This window comes from Hyla sarda, chromosome 9, assembly GCF_029499605.1.
Source record: "Hyla sarda isolate aHylSar1 chromosome 9, aHylSar1.hap1, whole genome shotgun sequence".
Classification (NCBI taxonomy): Eukaryota; Metazoa; Chordata; class Amphibia; order Anura; family Hylidae; genus Hyla; species Hyla sarda.
Genome location: NC_079197.1, coordinates 7,105,108 through 7,122,874, shown reverse-complemented (window position 1 = coordinate 7,122,874; position 17,767 = coordinate 7,105,108). Strand labels below are relative to the sequence as shown.

At 43.7% G+C, this 17,767-nt stretch overlaps 1 protein-coding gene across 1 annotated transcript in view; it reads right to left on the bottom strand.

Annotated features, from left to right (window-relative positions):
• Positions 1–17,767, bottom strand: part of PNPLA7 (patatin like phospholipase domain containing 7) — a 197,610-nt gene that overhangs the window by 163,887 nt on the left and 15,956 nt on the right. Inside the window, 7 exon segments of the mRNA XM_056540343.1 lie at positions 1,408–1,567; positions 3,130–3,270; positions 4,809–4,900; positions 7,529–7,611; positions 11,101–11,188; positions 14,383–14,454; positions 15,505–15,539. Of these exon segments, the coding sequence (XP_056396318.1) occupies positions 1,408–1,567; positions 3,130–3,270; positions 4,809–4,900; positions 7,529–7,611; positions 11,101–11,188; positions 14,383–14,454; positions 15,505–15,537 (669 nt within the window). The 5' untranslated portion in view covers positions 15,538–15,539.

Here is a 17,767-nt window from a genome sequence, read left to right as displayed (position 1 = left end):
ATAAATGTGTTGGTTGAGTTTACAGCGAGGTTTGGTGCAGAGTTTGGTCCCTTTATCTGTATGTGATGTTTCTGTGGGTAAAACTTTTTTTTTGATTTTTTTAATTGTGAGATTTTTTTTTCTTCTGTCCTAATAATGAAAATATCAGGGATGTAGAGATAGCATTTGTGGAGTTGTTTGTCTAGATATTGTTGCTCTAGTTCAGCCATAAACAGATTGGTATATTTTGGTGCCATCTTGGTCCCCATAGCTGTGCCCATTATATATACACAACGAAAGAAACAAAAAAAGACAGCAGGGGGCGCCCCTCACGAGGACCGCTTGGGTATAATGAGGCAGTAATTAAATTAGGCTCCTGACCCTTAGGTGTTGCGCTCGGAGCACAAAACCTACAGTAGGGTTGGGAAAGTCATGGTTTGGGGCAGCAGCCACAGGGAAGTGCCCGAGATGACACCGTCAGTGCGGTATATAGATGAAAATCGGAAGGGTATGAAAACTTATTCCCTAGATGAAGGCGCTTGCTCCAGGAGAGGTACTGAACAATTGTAATTTAACTTGGCTCATTTCAGCCATCATAAAATAAAAATTGTTCAGTATCTCTCCTGGAGCAAGCGCCTTCATCTAGGGAATAAGTTTTCATACCCTTCTATTTTCATTATATTTATTATATACACACATATACACACACACACACACACAGTATATGTCGCTGTTGAACGGAAGTAGTTGTGTGTGAGGATAATTTTCTTTGAGTCTTATAATGATTTGAGGGCGGCATTTCTGTTTGTGGGTTCGGGATAAGAGGAACAGTAACATAACACGCCCCCCGAGGAAGCGATTTTACAGCGAAACGATCGTTGGAGTTGGTATAGGTATGGTTTGACACACCTCCATTGGTATTTCTTTCTAATTCTGCTCAGGTCTTCATTTGTACCATTCTTTGTATTCATATATATGGCTATGCATTGTAACTGATCTGTATTACTATCTTATCCCCTTGGGGTTGAGTCCTCATATCTATATTTTGTATGTATCTGGTGCTGTTTTTGTCTTATATGTATTTTTTATGTGTTTTTTTACTTAGCTGTTTTGTGTAATTTAATAAAGTAGTACATTCATACATAGTTGTGGTGCATCTTTGTAACTATAGGCGTAGAGTAACATCACATAGTAACATAAGGTAAAAAAAAAAAAAACACAAGAGTCCATCGAGTTCAACCTAAAACCCTACTTGGTTGATCCAGAGAAAGGCAAAAAAATAAAAATCATGAGGCTGATGTCTATTTCCCCATGACAGAGGAAAAATTCCTTCCCGACCCCAATATGGCGATCAGTGCAGGAATCCGTAATGCAAAGTCATGTAAGATATATTGATTACAGTAAAATAGCAATAAACACTGTACTCACTGTTTCCTGAATGCAGACTTCCAGCATCCCGTCCTGGACCACATAAATACTAGTATCCAACTGTCCCGGGCGGAAAATGTATTCCCCTTCATGTAGCTGTACAAACACCATGTGCTTACAGAGTTCAAGGAACAAAGGTTTCTCAAAATGACCCAGGACCCTGCAACGGAGGACAAAGTGTTAATGAAATCGCGATAACATCATATAAAAGCACACAGTGGTTTCGGCTGCAGCCTGACTACATAAAAGAGAGAGTTAAAAGTACAGTGGTCCCTCAACATACGAGGGTAATCCGTTCCAAATGAACCATCGTTCGTTGAAACCATCGTATGTTGAGGGATCAGTGCAATGTAAAGTATAGGAAGTTATACTCACCTGTCCCCGCCGCTCCAGACCGTCACCGCTGCCCTGGATGTCACCCTCCATCGCTGTCGCTGCGTCCCCGGGGTGTCCCCGCCGCTCTGGACCATCTCTGCTGCCTGGGATCATCGCTCTTCAATGCCATCATCACGTCGCTACACACGCGGCTCCTGTTGGATGACGGGACGGCGTGCGCAGCGACGTGATGACGACGAAGGAGAGCGACGGCGATACAGGGGATCCTGAAGAGGACTGTCCGGAACACCCGGGACAGGTGAGTGATCATCACTGGAGCACATGGGGCACCATAAACGGCTATCTGGCGGCAGATGATGCAGTCAGCGCTGCCGGACAGCCGTTTATGCAATGGCCCTGACATACAACAGCATCGTATGTTGATGCTGCCTTCACCATGTGATGACCTCTGAGAGGCCATTGTATGTTGAAATTATCGTAAGTCGGGGCCATCGTAGGTCGGGGGGTCACTGTAATGATTCACTTGCAAATGTTCACTCAAAATATATCTTGGCTTATCACCAAATTATGACCCAAAGAAACTAAGAGAAAGAGAAAACTATAAGGCCATCACGCCCCTTCCCATAGACTTGCATAGCGGGGGCAGGGGGTTGATGTCACATGGGGGCGGAGTCGTGGAGTCACGATACTCCGGCCCAGTGGTCGGCTGAAAGCAAAATTGCGGGGGTCCCCAGCAGTGGGACTCTCGTGGTCAGACATCTTATCCCCTATCCTTTGGATAGGGGATTAGATGTCTTGGGGCCAGAGTACCCCTTTAAAGGGGTACTCCGCTGCTCAGCTGTTCCGAACGCTGGAGCTGGTGCCGGGAGCTTGTGACGTCATAGCCCCCACCATGATGTCACACCCAGTCACCTCAATGCAAGTCTATGGGTGGGACATGACACGCCCCCTCCCATAGACTTGCATTGAGGGGGCGGGGCTATGATGTCACGAGCTCCCGGCGCCGGCTCCAGTGTTCAGTTTGTTCCAAACGCTGAGCAGCAGAGTACCCCTTCAAAGGGAGTACTGAAATGCATTCACATGATAAAAGTGGCCTTTAATGCACAAAATGTGCCAAAAGATCTGAAATTTGAAATTTTTCGTAGGATCAGCTGCAGAATACATTAGTTTAAAAAAAATAAATACTTTATTGTCCTTAGAAAACAGCAATTCTAGGATTATAGGTTTCCTAATTGACATTTATTACCAAGATCAGCGTTTTCCATTATAATTGTATTATGTAATGTTCATCTTATGATCAAGCACAAAGTAGGAACCATAGGACCGGGGTTACATGCAAGAGGCCGCACAAAGGGAGTTGGAGGTCGGCGCATAAAGAAAACTCACCGCACATTCTTCAGCATGTACAGAACCTCTGATGGCAAGTGGGAATTTTTAACATCAAACTCTGTAAGATCGGCTTCCAATAGGGAAGGAGGAGGTTCCTTCTTCTGTAAAGTGGGATATTCCTTCTTAAAACGAAGTATTCTTAAACAAAAAAACACATGAGATGCCTCCATTAGATAAAATCATTAAAAAAAAGTACCTGTCACCAAATAAACTGTACTAGACTAACTCAGGCTATGTTCCCTAACTAATCCTAACACTCCTCCCACTCTTAAAAAAAATTTCAGAGCTTTAAAAAGCATCACAGCATCATGACATCACTGAAGCCTGCTGGGGGACCACTTCCGCCCTCACATGGTTGCAGCATTGTGATGAATGGAAGACCTCAGGCCCTGTGCATGTTTAAGTCTGTGTTGCCATCAGTGAGACTCTCCTGCAGCTTTCAGTCTGTGCAGCTTTCTGGGAGAATCTGTGGAGCTTTCATTTTCTGTGCAGCTGTCAATCAAGCTCCGTGCAGAGAAACACTTCCTGAGTTAGGACTCCTGCCAGGCCGCGAGGAGACCAAACTCACTGTAATTAAAAAGGGACTCCGGTAGAAAACATTTTTTTTTTTTTTTTTAAATCAACTGGTGCCAGAAAGTTAAATAGATTTGTAAATTCCTTCTATTAAAAAAGCTTTACCCTTCCAGTACATTTTAGCAGCTGTATGCTACAGAGGAAATTATTTTTTCTCTTGTCCACAGTGCTCTCTGCTGACACCTCTGTCATTGTCAGGAACTGTCCAGAGCAGCATAGGTTTGCTATGAGGATTTTCTCCTGCTCTGGACAGTTCCTGATACGGACAGAGGTGTCAGCAGAGAGCACTGTGGACAAGACAAAAAAGAAATTCAAAATGAAAAGAATTTCCTCTGTAGCATACAGCTGCTAAAAAGTACTGGAAGGATAAAGATTTTTTAATAGAAGTAATTTACAAATCTGTTTAACTTTCTGGCACCAGTTCATTTAAAAAAAAAAAAATGTTTTCCACCGGAGTACCCCTTTAAAGCATTTATTTCAAGATCAAAAGTTACCCCCTATCCACACAAAAGAAAATAAGTAGCTGATCTGTGGGAGTCTAACTGATCGTAAAACACTCCACTCACAGTCTATGACAGTGTTTCCCAACCAGGGTGCCTCCAGCTGTTGCAAAACTACAACTCCCAGCATGCCCGGACAGCCAAAGGCTGTCCGGGCATGCTGGGAGTTGTAGTTTTGCAACAGCTGGAGGCACCCTGGTTGGGAAACATTGGTCTATGAGGCTGCAGCGTTCAGAAGTCCTATAGTAAGCAAATAGAGCAGTGGCCCAGAATGGATGCTGCAGATCTATTCACTTGGGGTACAAACAGCCTATTGTTTTAGACAAGCGTTTCGTAACTAGTGTGCCTCCAGCGGGTGCAAAACTACAACTCCCAGCATGCCCAAAGGCAGCCCCGGCATGCTTGAAGTTGTAGTTTTGTAACTGCTGAAATAGATGGGGTTGAGCGATCGTACCCCCACTGATCAGATAGTTATCCCCTAGGATAACTTTTAATATCAGGATAACCCATTATATCCCGAAAGCACAACAAGGGAGTAGTAGAGATTGGGAGCTGAAAATTCTGGCTCCATCCACATTCCACTAGGACTTTATTCTTCCTCACCTTTTAGCCAGCGTCAGGACCCTCACTTTTTTCCTCGCCCGGGGTCTTGAAACAGTGTTGCCCCCCACCAGGGTGTTTGGAAGAGTGGTGACCTGCAAAAGAAGAAGTTGGATATAGAGATTTAGATTTATATTATACACATATATATATATATATATATATATATATATATATATATATATATACATATATATATATATATATATATATTATAAAGATAAATATACATATATATATATATTATAAATACATATATATATTAATAAAAAAAATATATATATTATAAATAAATATATATTATAAATAATATACTTTTTGTGAACATTAGATGGGATATATATATATATATATATATATATATATATATATATATATATATATATATATATATATATACATACATACACACACATACACACACCCACACACGCCATCTAGTGGTCACAACAAAGTAAGACAGAAAAGGAGTTTATACGTGTAATCAAAACATTACAGGACAATTTGCAATAATAGTTCTTCACAAGCTCTTTCCAACTTTTTTGGCCAGACTTAGCCAAACAAAGTGAATACAGGCTTCCCGACTGCGGAGTCTAAATGCTGAATGAGTCTAAGCTGTGCCTGTTACTTCCACTAGTTTTATGCTGTCCAAGCTGCAGGTACCACAAAGCTGGTGCAGGAATCACAATTCCGGAACACTATGAATTACTCCGATATGTTCGGGTGTTTCAGAGTTATCATCATTTCAAAATCCAGCTGCCAAGTGTTCCGGACCAATAGTGATTTGACCAGGGTTACTGGATCAGCACCCCCCAATGTGATTGTTTGTCTGAACAGAAGTTGGCTCCTGGCTACCGTGATTTCTTAAAGGGGTACTCCGGTGGAAATATTTTTATTTTTATTTATTTTTTTTAAATCAACTGGTGCCAGAAAGTTAAACAGATTTGTAAATTACTTCTATTAAAAAATCTTTACCCTTCCAGTACTTTTTAGCAGCTGTATGCTACAGAGGAAATTATTTTCTTTTTGAATTTCTTTCCAGTCTGACCACATTGCTCTCTGCTGACACCTCTGTCCGTGTCAGGAACTGTCCAGAGCAGCATAGCAATATATTTCAGTAGTTAATAATTTCCTCCCTAATTGTGTTATGAAGCACTGGTTCTTATATATTATGCGGAAATTATGCGGGACATAAATAAATTGGGTAAAGTCAGCTATTTTGCCCACAGGAACAACTGTTGGGGAAAATTTGGTGGAATTTAGAGTGATGGAGGAAGCGGAAGGAATTGATTATTTGGGGGTCAAGATAACATCTAAAGTAATTGACTATTTTTACTTGGGAGAAAAATCACTCCAGTTATTCTATCACACAGATTGTTAAATCTCCCCCAATGTGTGAAAACCATTAAAAGGAGGTGTATAAATAGTATATATGATCCTATAGAGATAGCAGCAGTATACAGATAGAGCTGGAGGGGAGGTGTATAACTACTATATATCCTGATCCCATAGAGATAGCAGCAGTGTACAGATAGAGCTGGAGAGGAGGTGTATAACTACTATATATCCTGATCCCATAGAGATAGCAGCAGTATACAGATAGAGCTGGAGGGGAGGTGTATAACTACTATATATCCTGATTCCATAGAGATAGCAGCAGTATAGAGATAGAGCTAGAGGGGAGGTGTATAACTACTATATATACTGATTCCATAGAGATAGCAGCAACAGTATACAGATAGAGCTAGAGGGGAGGTGTATAACTACTATATATCCTGATCCCATAGAGATAGCAGCAGTAGTATACAGATAGAGCTGGAGGGGAGGTGTATAACTACTGTATATCCTGATCCCATAGAGACAGCAGCAGCAGTATACAGATAGAGCTGGAGGGGAGGTGTATAACTACTATATATCCTGATCCCATAGAGATAGCAGCAGTAGTATACAGATAGAGCTGGAGGGGAGGTGTATAACTACTGTATATCCTGATCCCATAGAGACAGCAGCAGCAGTATACAGATAGAGCTGGAGGGGAGGTGTATAACTACTATATATCCTGATCCCATAGAGATAGCAGCAGTAGTATACAGATAGAGCTGGAGGGGAGGTGTATAACTACTGTATATCCTGATCCCATTGAGACATCAGCAGCAGTATAACTATTATATATCTTCATTCCATAGAGATAGCAGCAGCAATATACAGATAGAGCTGAGGAGGAGGGATGTGCGAGCTGCCAAGAGGGATCTGATAGAAAATTGTGTCACTTTGTGGTTCACAGAAAGTCATCTTACCCAGAACTGACCATTTCCCGAGACACGTAAAGCCATGTAGTTTTCTGGTGGTCTAAATGCTGGTTATATGACCCAGGTAGAGTAGTGAAACACATGGATGCAGCTGTGCTGGAATAAAACGGATGGAGCTGTAGGACTAGTGATGGTGAGTGTGCATGATACGGGCAGAAAAAAATCCCAAGCCTGGAGCGCTTGTTTTATAGGTTTTCCTGGCTGGATGGTTTAGTCCTTGAGTGTCTATGATATAAGATGACCCCACACATCAGGGGAGTTAAGTAGCGCTTTCTCTTGCTACAGTTTTGGGGCCCATTTGGCGAGCACTGCCCATCTATTATTATTACAACTTATACAGAACAGCGGAATCCTCCATGTCATCCATCCAAGAGGTTTTCACTTGAATAAAGACTAGAAATATTTAACCCATACCTTACGCATGATCTTTCGCCCGTAAAACATAACTTTGTCCCTTTTGCGGAATCGATATCGTGGTACCTCGGGCTGCTGCTGTTCTGTAAAGACAAAGCATAAAAGTTAAAGAGGTGTGAGCTGGGGAGCAGTGTGGCCTAGTGGAGCCTCCGGCTGTCCTGCACTCCCCGCCGGGACCGGAAAACTTACTCCTCAGATGACCACTCCGCAAGGTCCCCTCCTGTCACTGCCTGACCCCCCACCGAGTGCAGAGAGATCCGGGTCAGCTGCAGAGCCATAGGCTGTCAGGGCATGCTGGGAGCTAGTGTTGGTAAATAACTGTAACTCCCAGCATGCCCTGACAAAGCCTATGGCTCTGCAGTTGACCCAAAACTAGTACTACAACTCTCAGCATGCCCTGACCTAGTACTACAACGAGTACTACAACTCTCAGCATGCCCTGACATAGTATTACAACTAGTACTACAACTCTCAGGATGCCCTGACATAGTACTACAACTCTCAGCATGCCCTGACCTAGTACTACAACTCTCAGAATGCCCTGAAACAGCCCAATGTTCTGCAGTGGATCTTTCTCCTGTACAGGAGCCCCGACTCTCCCATAGACACCACACACGTTATATGTTTTTAAAGGTTTTGGCTTGTTCTTTGTTCTATATGTTTTTTGCTGTCATATGACTTAAAAGGGGTACTCCGCTGGAGCCGGCAGCTTGTGACGTCATAGCTCCGCCCAAACAGATTTGTAAATTACTTCTATTAAAAAATCTTAATCCTTCCAGTACTTTTTAGCAGCTGTATGCTACAGAGGAAATTCTTTTCTTTTTGAATTTCTTTTTGTCTTGTCCACAGTGCTCTCTGCTGACACCTGATGCCCGTATCAGGAACTGTGCAGAGCAGGAGAAAATCCTCATAGCAAACCTATGCTGCTCTGGACAGTTCCTGACACGGACAGAGGTGTCAGCAGAGAGCACTGTGGACAATACAAAAAAGAAATTCAAAAAGAATTTCCTCTGTAGCATACAGCTGCTAATAAGTACTGGAAGGCTAAAGATTCTTTAATAGAAGTCATTTACAAATCTGTTTATCTTTCTGGTACCAGTTCATTTAAAAAGAAAAAAAGTTTTCCACCGGAGTACCCCTTTAAGCGATAACAGAGTGAGTCACAGGTCAGAATCTGTGCTGTCTGTATCAGTCACATAGTGTACTCGCCATTGAAGTCAATTCTGTTCCCATGAGATCACAGAGCGTTTCAGCCTGGAAGGGTCACAGATATGTTATTTTTCTGACAACATAATCACAAGCCTTACGCTCACTAGCTGCACAAACGCCCCGGTCACATGACCACTACAGAGTTATACCAGTTTCAGTCACTTTTCTTGCTGATGGTTCTAGTTGTAAGGAAAGGCCGCCCCATTATCTTGAGACCTCTCACCATCACATTTGGCCCCTGAGAAATTTCTGATCTTTGTATGAGAATAAGGAAGGACCGCATTAGAGGAAAGTAATACTGATCATCAAGAAGCAACGGCAGCCTATAGCACACCATAACTTCTCTAAAGAAAGTCAACAGTTCAAAAAAAAGACAAAAGAAAACTGGCCCTGCAATGCTGCATATCCTAATGTGTGTCAACGTCACAATGGAGGCACTAGTTAAGTCAGATGGTGCCCACGTGAAAATCAAGACCCGTAGAAATATATACACACGAAGAATGTGAACCGGAGCACTCACCCGATGTCTTCAAGTTCCGGTAACGTCCCAAAATTCCTCTTCGGACGGGAGCGGGGAGGCAGTAGATGGTACCCGGGGAATTCAGGCGCTGGTTACGGACCGTATCATGCCGCTTGGCGCTTCGTCAGGCCGCACAAGAGTGGCATGATACGGTCCGTGGCCAGCGTCTGAACTCCCCCGCTACCATCTACCGCCTCAAGTGCGGCCTGACGAAGCGCCAAGTGGCATGATACGGTCCGCGGCCAGCGTCTGAACTCCCCCGGTACCATCTACCGCCTCTCTGCTCCCGTCCGAAGAGGACCTTTGGAACGTTACAGGAACTTGAAGACATCGCCCCTCATTAAGTCATGCCCCGCCCCTTCAATTCAAGTCTATGGGAGGGGGCGTGATGCCCCCTCCCATAGACTTGCATTGAAGGGGCGGGGCTATGAGTTCTCGAGCTCCCAGCGCCGGCTCTAAGCCTTTGGAACATTTTGTTCCAAACACTGAGCAGTGGAGTACCCTTTTAATGAGGGGATAGTGTCAGTAAGACTAGGGGACAGATGGGGGGGAGAATTAGGGACAGTTTAGTTCATGATAGGTACTGTTTAAAGGGATTATCCAGGAAAAACTTTTTTATATATATCAACTGGCTCCAGAAAGTTAAAATTACTTCTATTAAAAAAATCTTAATCCTTTCAGTACTTATGAGCTGCTGAAGTTGAGGTGTTCTTTTCTGTCTAAGTCTAAGATGACACGTGTCTCGGGAACTGTCCAGTTTAGAAGCAAATCTCCATAGCAAACCTCTTCTACTCTGTGCAGTTCCCGAGACAAGCAGAGGTGTCAGCAGAGAGCACTATGGCCAGACAGAAAAGAAAAACTCAACTTCAGCAGCTGATAATTATTGGAAGGATTAAGTTTTTTTTAATAGAAGTGATTTACAAATCTGTTTAACTTTCCGGAGCCAGTTAATATAAAAATTTTTTTTTTCCTGGAATAAATTGGATATGGAAAAGATCTGGCAGGAGGCGGTTCAGAAATTCTCCCGCAATATTCGGCCAATGGCTGCATAAAACAAGATATTAATACACCACAGTTGTCACGCCCCCTCCCTTAGGCTTGCATTGAGGGGGAGGAGCAAGATGTCACACGGGGGCGGGGCGGAGACGTGACGTCACAATGCTCCGGCCCCGTGATCACCAGTAATCAGACCAGGAGCGAACATGCTCCGGGGACTGATTGTAACGGGGTGCGGCGTGCAAGATCACGGGGTCCCCAGTGGCCGGACCCCCACGATCAGGCATCCTATCCTTTGGATAGATGATAAGATGTCTTCGTGCCGGAGTACCCCTTTAAAAGAAATTTCCATAAAATGGGTTTAAATAATATACAAAAAGGTCTATAAAAAGGTTTTCAACATAAACACTCCATTTTAATTACTTTACCGACCGCTCAAAAGATTTAGGGTTTTGGTTTCAACAAACTCGCACGTTTTTATGTGTATTTTCTCACACACTCAGTGATTTTTTTGTTTTGTCTGGAACACGCCCCTTTTTTCAAAAGCCACGCCCCTTTTGTCGGGTTTTAAAATCACTCGGAGAGATGCTGGTTTATGTCGGTAAAATGTGTCGCATGAAGTGTCACACGAGCTGTGCGACACAATTTTAGTCTCACAACCCAACAAAAAGTGATGGGATTACCTTAGTAAATGAGGGTTAATGTACGTCCGAACGGTCAAACAGTAGACCCATTGAGTCGGCACCAGCCGGGAACGGAACGTCCACCCGGAACTATATTTCAGCCGTGTGAATGGGCGCAAAAGGATTTTAAGAAGTAATAAAAGCACGGTGCACAAAATACTTACTAGACTGTCGGTATTTCTTGTAGACAATAAATATAACAATCCCAATAAGGGAAAGAGCGACCGCAGCTCCGATCAAGATCCCAGTGAGCTGTAAAAATGAGAAAAGAAAGGAGAATAAATGGATTAAGAGGAAAGACTTTAAAGGGGTATTCCAGGCAAAAACTTTTTTTTTTTTTTTATATCTATATCAACTGGCTCCGGAAAGTTAAAAAGATTTCTAAATTACTTCTATTAAAAAATCTTAATCCTTCCAATAGTTATTAGCTTCTGAAGTTGAGTTGCTGTTTTCTGTCTAACTGCTTTCTGATGACTCACGTCCCGGGAGCTGTGCAGTTCCTATGGGGATATTTTCCCATCATGCACAGCACCCGGGACGTGACATCATCATTGAGCAGTTAGACAGAAAACTTCAGAAGCTAATAACTATTGGAAGGATTAAGATTTTTTAATAGAAGTAATTTACAAATCTGTGTAACTTTCCGGAGCCAGTTGATATATAAAAAAAAAGTTTTTGCCTGGAATACCCCTTTAAGTATAAAGATTCCGGACCGATACAATAGCTGCTGACAAAACAGACTTTTTGGTGTAAAGATATTACTGATGACTTCTTATATGGCCAAGCACGTATGTGGTAACTAGGAGGAGAGAGCAGTAAGCTGCTGCCAGACACCTCAAGGGGTGGCCTTTTTCCCACAGTAACAAATCACAGATAAGGTACTCCCGTGGAAAACTTTTTTATTTTTTATCAACTGGTGCCAGAAAGTTAAACAGATTTGTAAATTACTTCTATTAAAAAAAAATCTTAATCCTTCCAATACTTATCAGCTGCTATATGCTCCACAGGAAAGTATTTTCTTTTTGAATTTCCTTTCTGTCTGACCACAGTGCTCTCTGCTGACACCTCTGACCATTTTAGGAACTGTCCAGAGCAGGAGAGGTTTGCTATGGGGATTTGTTCCTACTCTGGACAGTTCCTAAAATGGACAGAGGTGTCAGCAGAGAGCACTGTGGTCAGACAGAAAGGAAATTCTAAAAGAAAAGAACTTCCTGAGGAACATATAGCTGCTGATAAGTACTGGAAGGATTAAGATTTTTTAATAGAGGTAATTTACAAATCTGTTTAACTTTCTGGCACCAGCTGATTAAGATAAAATGGTTTTCCAGTGGAGTGCCCCTTTAACACAATGTTTCCCAACCAGTGTGCCACCAGCTGATGCAAAACTACAACTACCAGCAGAAGGCTGTTCAGGCATGCTGGGAGTTATAGTTTTGCAACATCGGGACACACACTGAGACAGGTACTACCTGAAAAGTTAAACAGATTTGTAAATGACTTCTATTATAAAATCTTAATCCTTCCAGTAGTTATAAGCTGCTGTATGCTCCACAGGAAGTTGTTTAGTTCTTTCCAGTCTGACCACAGTGCTCTCTGCCGACACCTCTGTCCATTTTAAGAAGTTCCTAAAATGGACAGAGAAGTCAGCAGAGAGCACTGTGCTCGTGAGGTCAGCAGAGAGCTCTGTGTTCCAAAAAAAAAAAAAAGAATTTCCTCTGTAGTATTCAGCAGCTAATAAGTACTGGAAGGATTAAGATTTTTTAATAGAAGTAATTTACAAATCTGTTTATCTTTCTGGCAGCAGTTGATAAAAAAATAAATAAATAAAATAAAATTTCCACCGGAGTACCCCTTTAAATACAGTCTAAACCATAGATCCCGAAGTCAGTGCGCAGAATTTATCAAGAGCCGTGTGACTTTTGATAAATTAAGCGCACAATAGACCGGCCTATATGGATGCGGGAAATAGACAGCTTTGATAAATCCCCCAAAATGTGCTGTGCAGTGGGGAACGACACTGTCAGAATAGCAATGGCAGGGGAGGAAAAGCATAGTCTATTTTTCTACACGTTTAATTATAAAAAATAAAAAAAAAGTCCCCAGAAAACCCCTATAACAGTGTTTCCCAAGTAGGGTGCCTCCAGCTGTTGCAAAACTACAACTCCCAGCATGCCCAGACAGCCGTTGGCTGTCTGGGCATGCTGGGAGTTGTAGTTTCGCCACAGCTGGAGGTACCCTGGTTGGGAAACCTTGACTGAAATCAACCTAAACTCATCACATAACCTCAATTAGAAAAAATAAGTAAGGCATTGAGTACCATCACTGTGAAATGTTCGAAAATGGTCTCCAAGAGTAGAGTTTTCTTTTAATAATATTTAAAAACATGGTAGATACCATTAATTTAATAAAAAAGGGATTTAAAAGGGGTACGCCAGTGGAAAACATTGTATTTATATTTTTTTAAATCAACTGGTGCCAGAAAGTTAGCACAGATTTGTAAATGACTTCTATTAAAAAATCTTTACCCGTCCAGTACTTTTTAGCAGCTGTAGGCTACAGAGGAAATTATTTTATTTTTTAAAATTCTTTTTGTCTTGTCCTCAGTGCTCTCTGCTGACACCTCTGTCCGTGTCAGGAACTGTCCAGAGCAGCATAGGTTTGCTATGGGGATTTTTTTCTCCTGCTCTGGACAGTTCCTGATACGGACAGAGGTGTCAGCAGAGAGCACTGTGGTCAAGACAAAAGAGAAATTCAAAAAGAAAAGAATTTCCTCTGTAGCATACAGCTGCTTAAAAGTACTGGAAGGGTAAAGATTTTTTTTAATAGAAGTAATTTACAAATCTGATTAACTTTCATGCACCAGTTGATAAAAAATAAATAAATAATAATATTAAAAGGAGATATCCAGTGCTGAAAAACTTATCCCCTATCCTAAGCATAGGGGATAAGTTTCAGATCGCGGGGGGTCCCACCGCTGACCCCACCGCGTGATCTCCTGTATAGGGCCCCGGCAGCCTGCAGAAAGGGGGCGTGTTGACCACTGCACAAAGCGGCGGCTGACATGCCCCCTCAATACAACTCTATGGCAGAGGCGGAGCGCTGCCTTTGGCAATCTCCGGCTCTGCCATAGCGATTTTTGAGGGGGCGTGTCAGCCGCAGCTTCATGTGATGGTTGACACCTGCTATCTGGCCAGCGAGCTGGGGTCCCATACGGGAGATCGCGGGGGGGGGGGGGGGGCACCAATGGTCGGACCCCCCGCGATCTGAAACGCATTCCCTATCCTTAGGATAGGGGATAAGTTTTTCAGCACTGGACTACCCCTTTAAAAAAAAAAAAAAAAAATGGTAGATAACATTCGTTTCATAAAAAAGGGATTTAAGTTACGCACCAGCTATTTTATAGCATAAAGTACAGAAAGGAAGAGTAGTTATTGTTGCATTCTTACCATGGTGGTCTGGAGGCGCTCTTCTACAAACTGGAGAACTCTGTTGGGGAGGTCTATGCCCATAGAGAACGGCTAAAATGCAAAAAAAACCATAAGGTTATCACTTGCATAAAAGTAAAAAAAAAATTATAATGGACAGATATAAAGTAAACACGTCAAGGGATTGACCTCAGACATCAATGACTGTAATTCTACATTTTCTTTGTTCATCATAACTAAAAACCTGACAATCCCTCCTCCTGGGGGGCAAACAGAGTTTCCAAAGAGCACAACGTCTCCTACTCGTGTCAGGAGCCCCATCACCTACTGTCCAGGGGGTTGTCAGTGACCGAAATCAGGTAGGAGGACAAGCACAGAATAGATCTACACTACGTCTACCCATGGAGTTGGCACAACGTCCAGTTTTCCAGTTGCCGAGCCTCATATCATGGATCAGACAGCTGTGGGGTGAGAGGTCAGAGGATCAGCTTTCAGAGAAGTGACACAACGAACAATTCCTGCAGCAATAAAATCCCCCCCGGGCACAGAGGTCAAAGGAAGGTCAAACCCTGGTCAAGTGCAAATCACAAGTACAGATCTAGCAGTGCCGGGCTCCCCCCCGGGCACAGAGGTCAAAGGAAGGACAAACCCTGGTCAAGTGCAAATCACAAGTACAGATCTAGCAGTGCCGGGCTCCCCCCCGGGCACAGAGGTCAAAGGAAGGACAAACCCTGGTCAAGTGCAAATCACAAGTACAGATCTAGCAGTGCCGGGCTCCCCCCCGGGCACAGAGGTCAAAGGAAGGACAAACCCTGGTCAAATGCAAATCACAAGTACAGATCTAGCAGTGCCGGGCTCCCCCCCGGGCACAGAGGTCAAAGGAAGGACAAACCCTGGTCAAGTGCAAATCACAGGTACAGATCTAGCAGTGCCGGGCTCACCCCCCCGGGCACAGAGGTCAAAGGAAGGACAAACCCTGGTCAAGTGCAAATCACAAGTACAGATCTAGCAGTGCCGGGCTCACCCCCTCACCCCTGTCCGACCATTTCTCCTCCGTACTGTGGTGTCACTTTATGGCATCCTGCACCGTCTATTAGAATAACATTATGTACACATAAAAACAGAGTAAACAGTATACATCACCTCCAGGCAGCTGCTGGCGTTGTCGTCAGCCATATCTGAAAATGACAAATACAACACATTAAAATATAGAAATCGCTTTAAATGGTCTTGTATAGACGAGTTAGTAAAGTGTAAAGTGTAAGCAATGAAAGATAAAAACAGCCACTTAAAAAATGCTAAATTGTTAAATAAATGAAAAAATAAAGATAAATAATGAATAGATTAGTAATAAATAAATAAAATACACAGAATGTGTCGGGAGATAAGAACCCTTCCCCCCATCTAGTCTGCCCTATGCCAGTGGTTCTCAACCGTTTTTGCCTGAGTTCCCCCTGACAGTTCATTGTCCCCCATATTAGAGACATAATGTGATGATTACAGTATTATTCATAAGCTTTACTTTCCTCTATAACAGCCCCTGTTCCTCTCCCTATCCCCCCAGTCCCCCGATTTACAGGCAACGTCTTCTCTAACCAGAGTTGTTTTCTTTTCTTCTCTATCTGGCCTAGACCGCCATGAAGATTCCTCCCATACAAGACGTCTCCACAGAACCAGCCAAAAACATTTTAGGCTCCTTTCTGCAGTACAATACCCTCCTATTTACAAACTCCCCATGTTTATTGTCACACACAGGAATAGTACCCGCTTTGCATCCCCATAAAGTTGTTAGGCCCCCTCTGTGCCCTCAAATACAGCTGTAGGCCCCCAAACTGCCCCATATATAGTTGTAGGCCCCCAGACTGCCCCCATATATAGTTGTAGGCCCCCAGACTGCCCCCATATATAGTTGTAGGCCCCCAGACTGTCCTCATATATAGTTGTAGGCCCCCAGACTGTCCTCATATATAGTTGTAGGCCCCCCAGACTGCCCCCATATATAGCTGTAGGCCCCCAGACTGCCCCCATATATAGCTGTAGGCCCCCCAGACTGCCCCCATATATAGCTGTAGGCCCCCCAGACTGCCCCCATATATAGCTGTAGGCCCCCAGGCTGCCCCCATATATAGCTGTAGGCCCCCAGACTGCCCTCATATATAGTTGTAGGCCCCCAGACTGCCCCCATATATAGCTGTAGGCCCCCAGACTGCCCCATATATAGCTGTAGGCCGCCATACTGCCCCCATATATAGTTGTAGGCCCCCAGACTGCCCCATATATAGCTGTAGGCCCCCAGACTGCCCCCCCATATATAGTTGTAGGCCCCCAGACTGCCCCCATATATAGTTGTAGGCCCCCAGACTGCCCCCATATATAGCTGTAGGCCCCCAGACTGCCCCATATATAGCTGTAGGCCGCCATACTGCCCCCATATATAGTTGTAGGCCCCCAGACTGCCCCATATATAGCTGTAGGCCGCCATACTGCCCCCATATATAGTTGTAGGCCCCCAAACTGCCCCCATATATAGTTGAAGGCCCCCAGACTGCCCCCCATATATAGTTGTAGGCCCCCAGACTGCCCCCATATATAGCTGTAGGCCCCCAGACTGCCCCATATATAGCTGTAGGCCCCCAGACTGCCCCCCATATATAGTTGTAGGCCCCCAGACTGCCCCCATATATAGCTGTAGGCCCCCAGACTGCCCCCATATATAGTTGTAGGCCCCCAGACTGCCCCCATATATAGTTGAAGGCCCCCAGACTGCCCCCCATATATAGCTGTAGGCCCCCAGACTGCCCCCATATATAGCTGTAGGCCGCCATACTGCCCCCATATATAGCTGTAGGCCCCCAGACTACCCTCATATATAGCTGTAGGCTGCCATACTGTTCAGCAACAAAGCTAATGGTAGTTCCTGCCCATAGCCGCCCAGTGCCCGCGCTTCCCCTTTGCCGTCCTCCTGCTCCTCGGTGCAGTGACCTCAGCCGATCATTTCTTTCATAGTGGTCCAGACCAGTAACCAGTGGCTGTGGCCATTACTGATTTTTTTTTCATGTACCCCCTGGAGAGAACGGCTAAGTGCTTGTACCCCAGGTTGAGAACCACTGCCCTACACCATGAATATTCCCTGGTCCAATCTTACAGGAAGGATAAATAAATAAAATAATTATATATCTTTAAAAAATATGCAAATCGCTGTCGTTTTGTGAGGTGTTTATTGGAAAAAGATGATCACATCACAAAAACGCAGTGCGTGGTAAAAATTTAGGCATTTTTGCAATACATTTTTTCCCTCGATCACGAATATAAAAATAATAACAAAACAATAAGAACTCAGCCTCAAATGGGTTATCCTGAAAAGACAGCACCACTTCTGTCCTCAGGTTGTGTTTGTGATTACTGC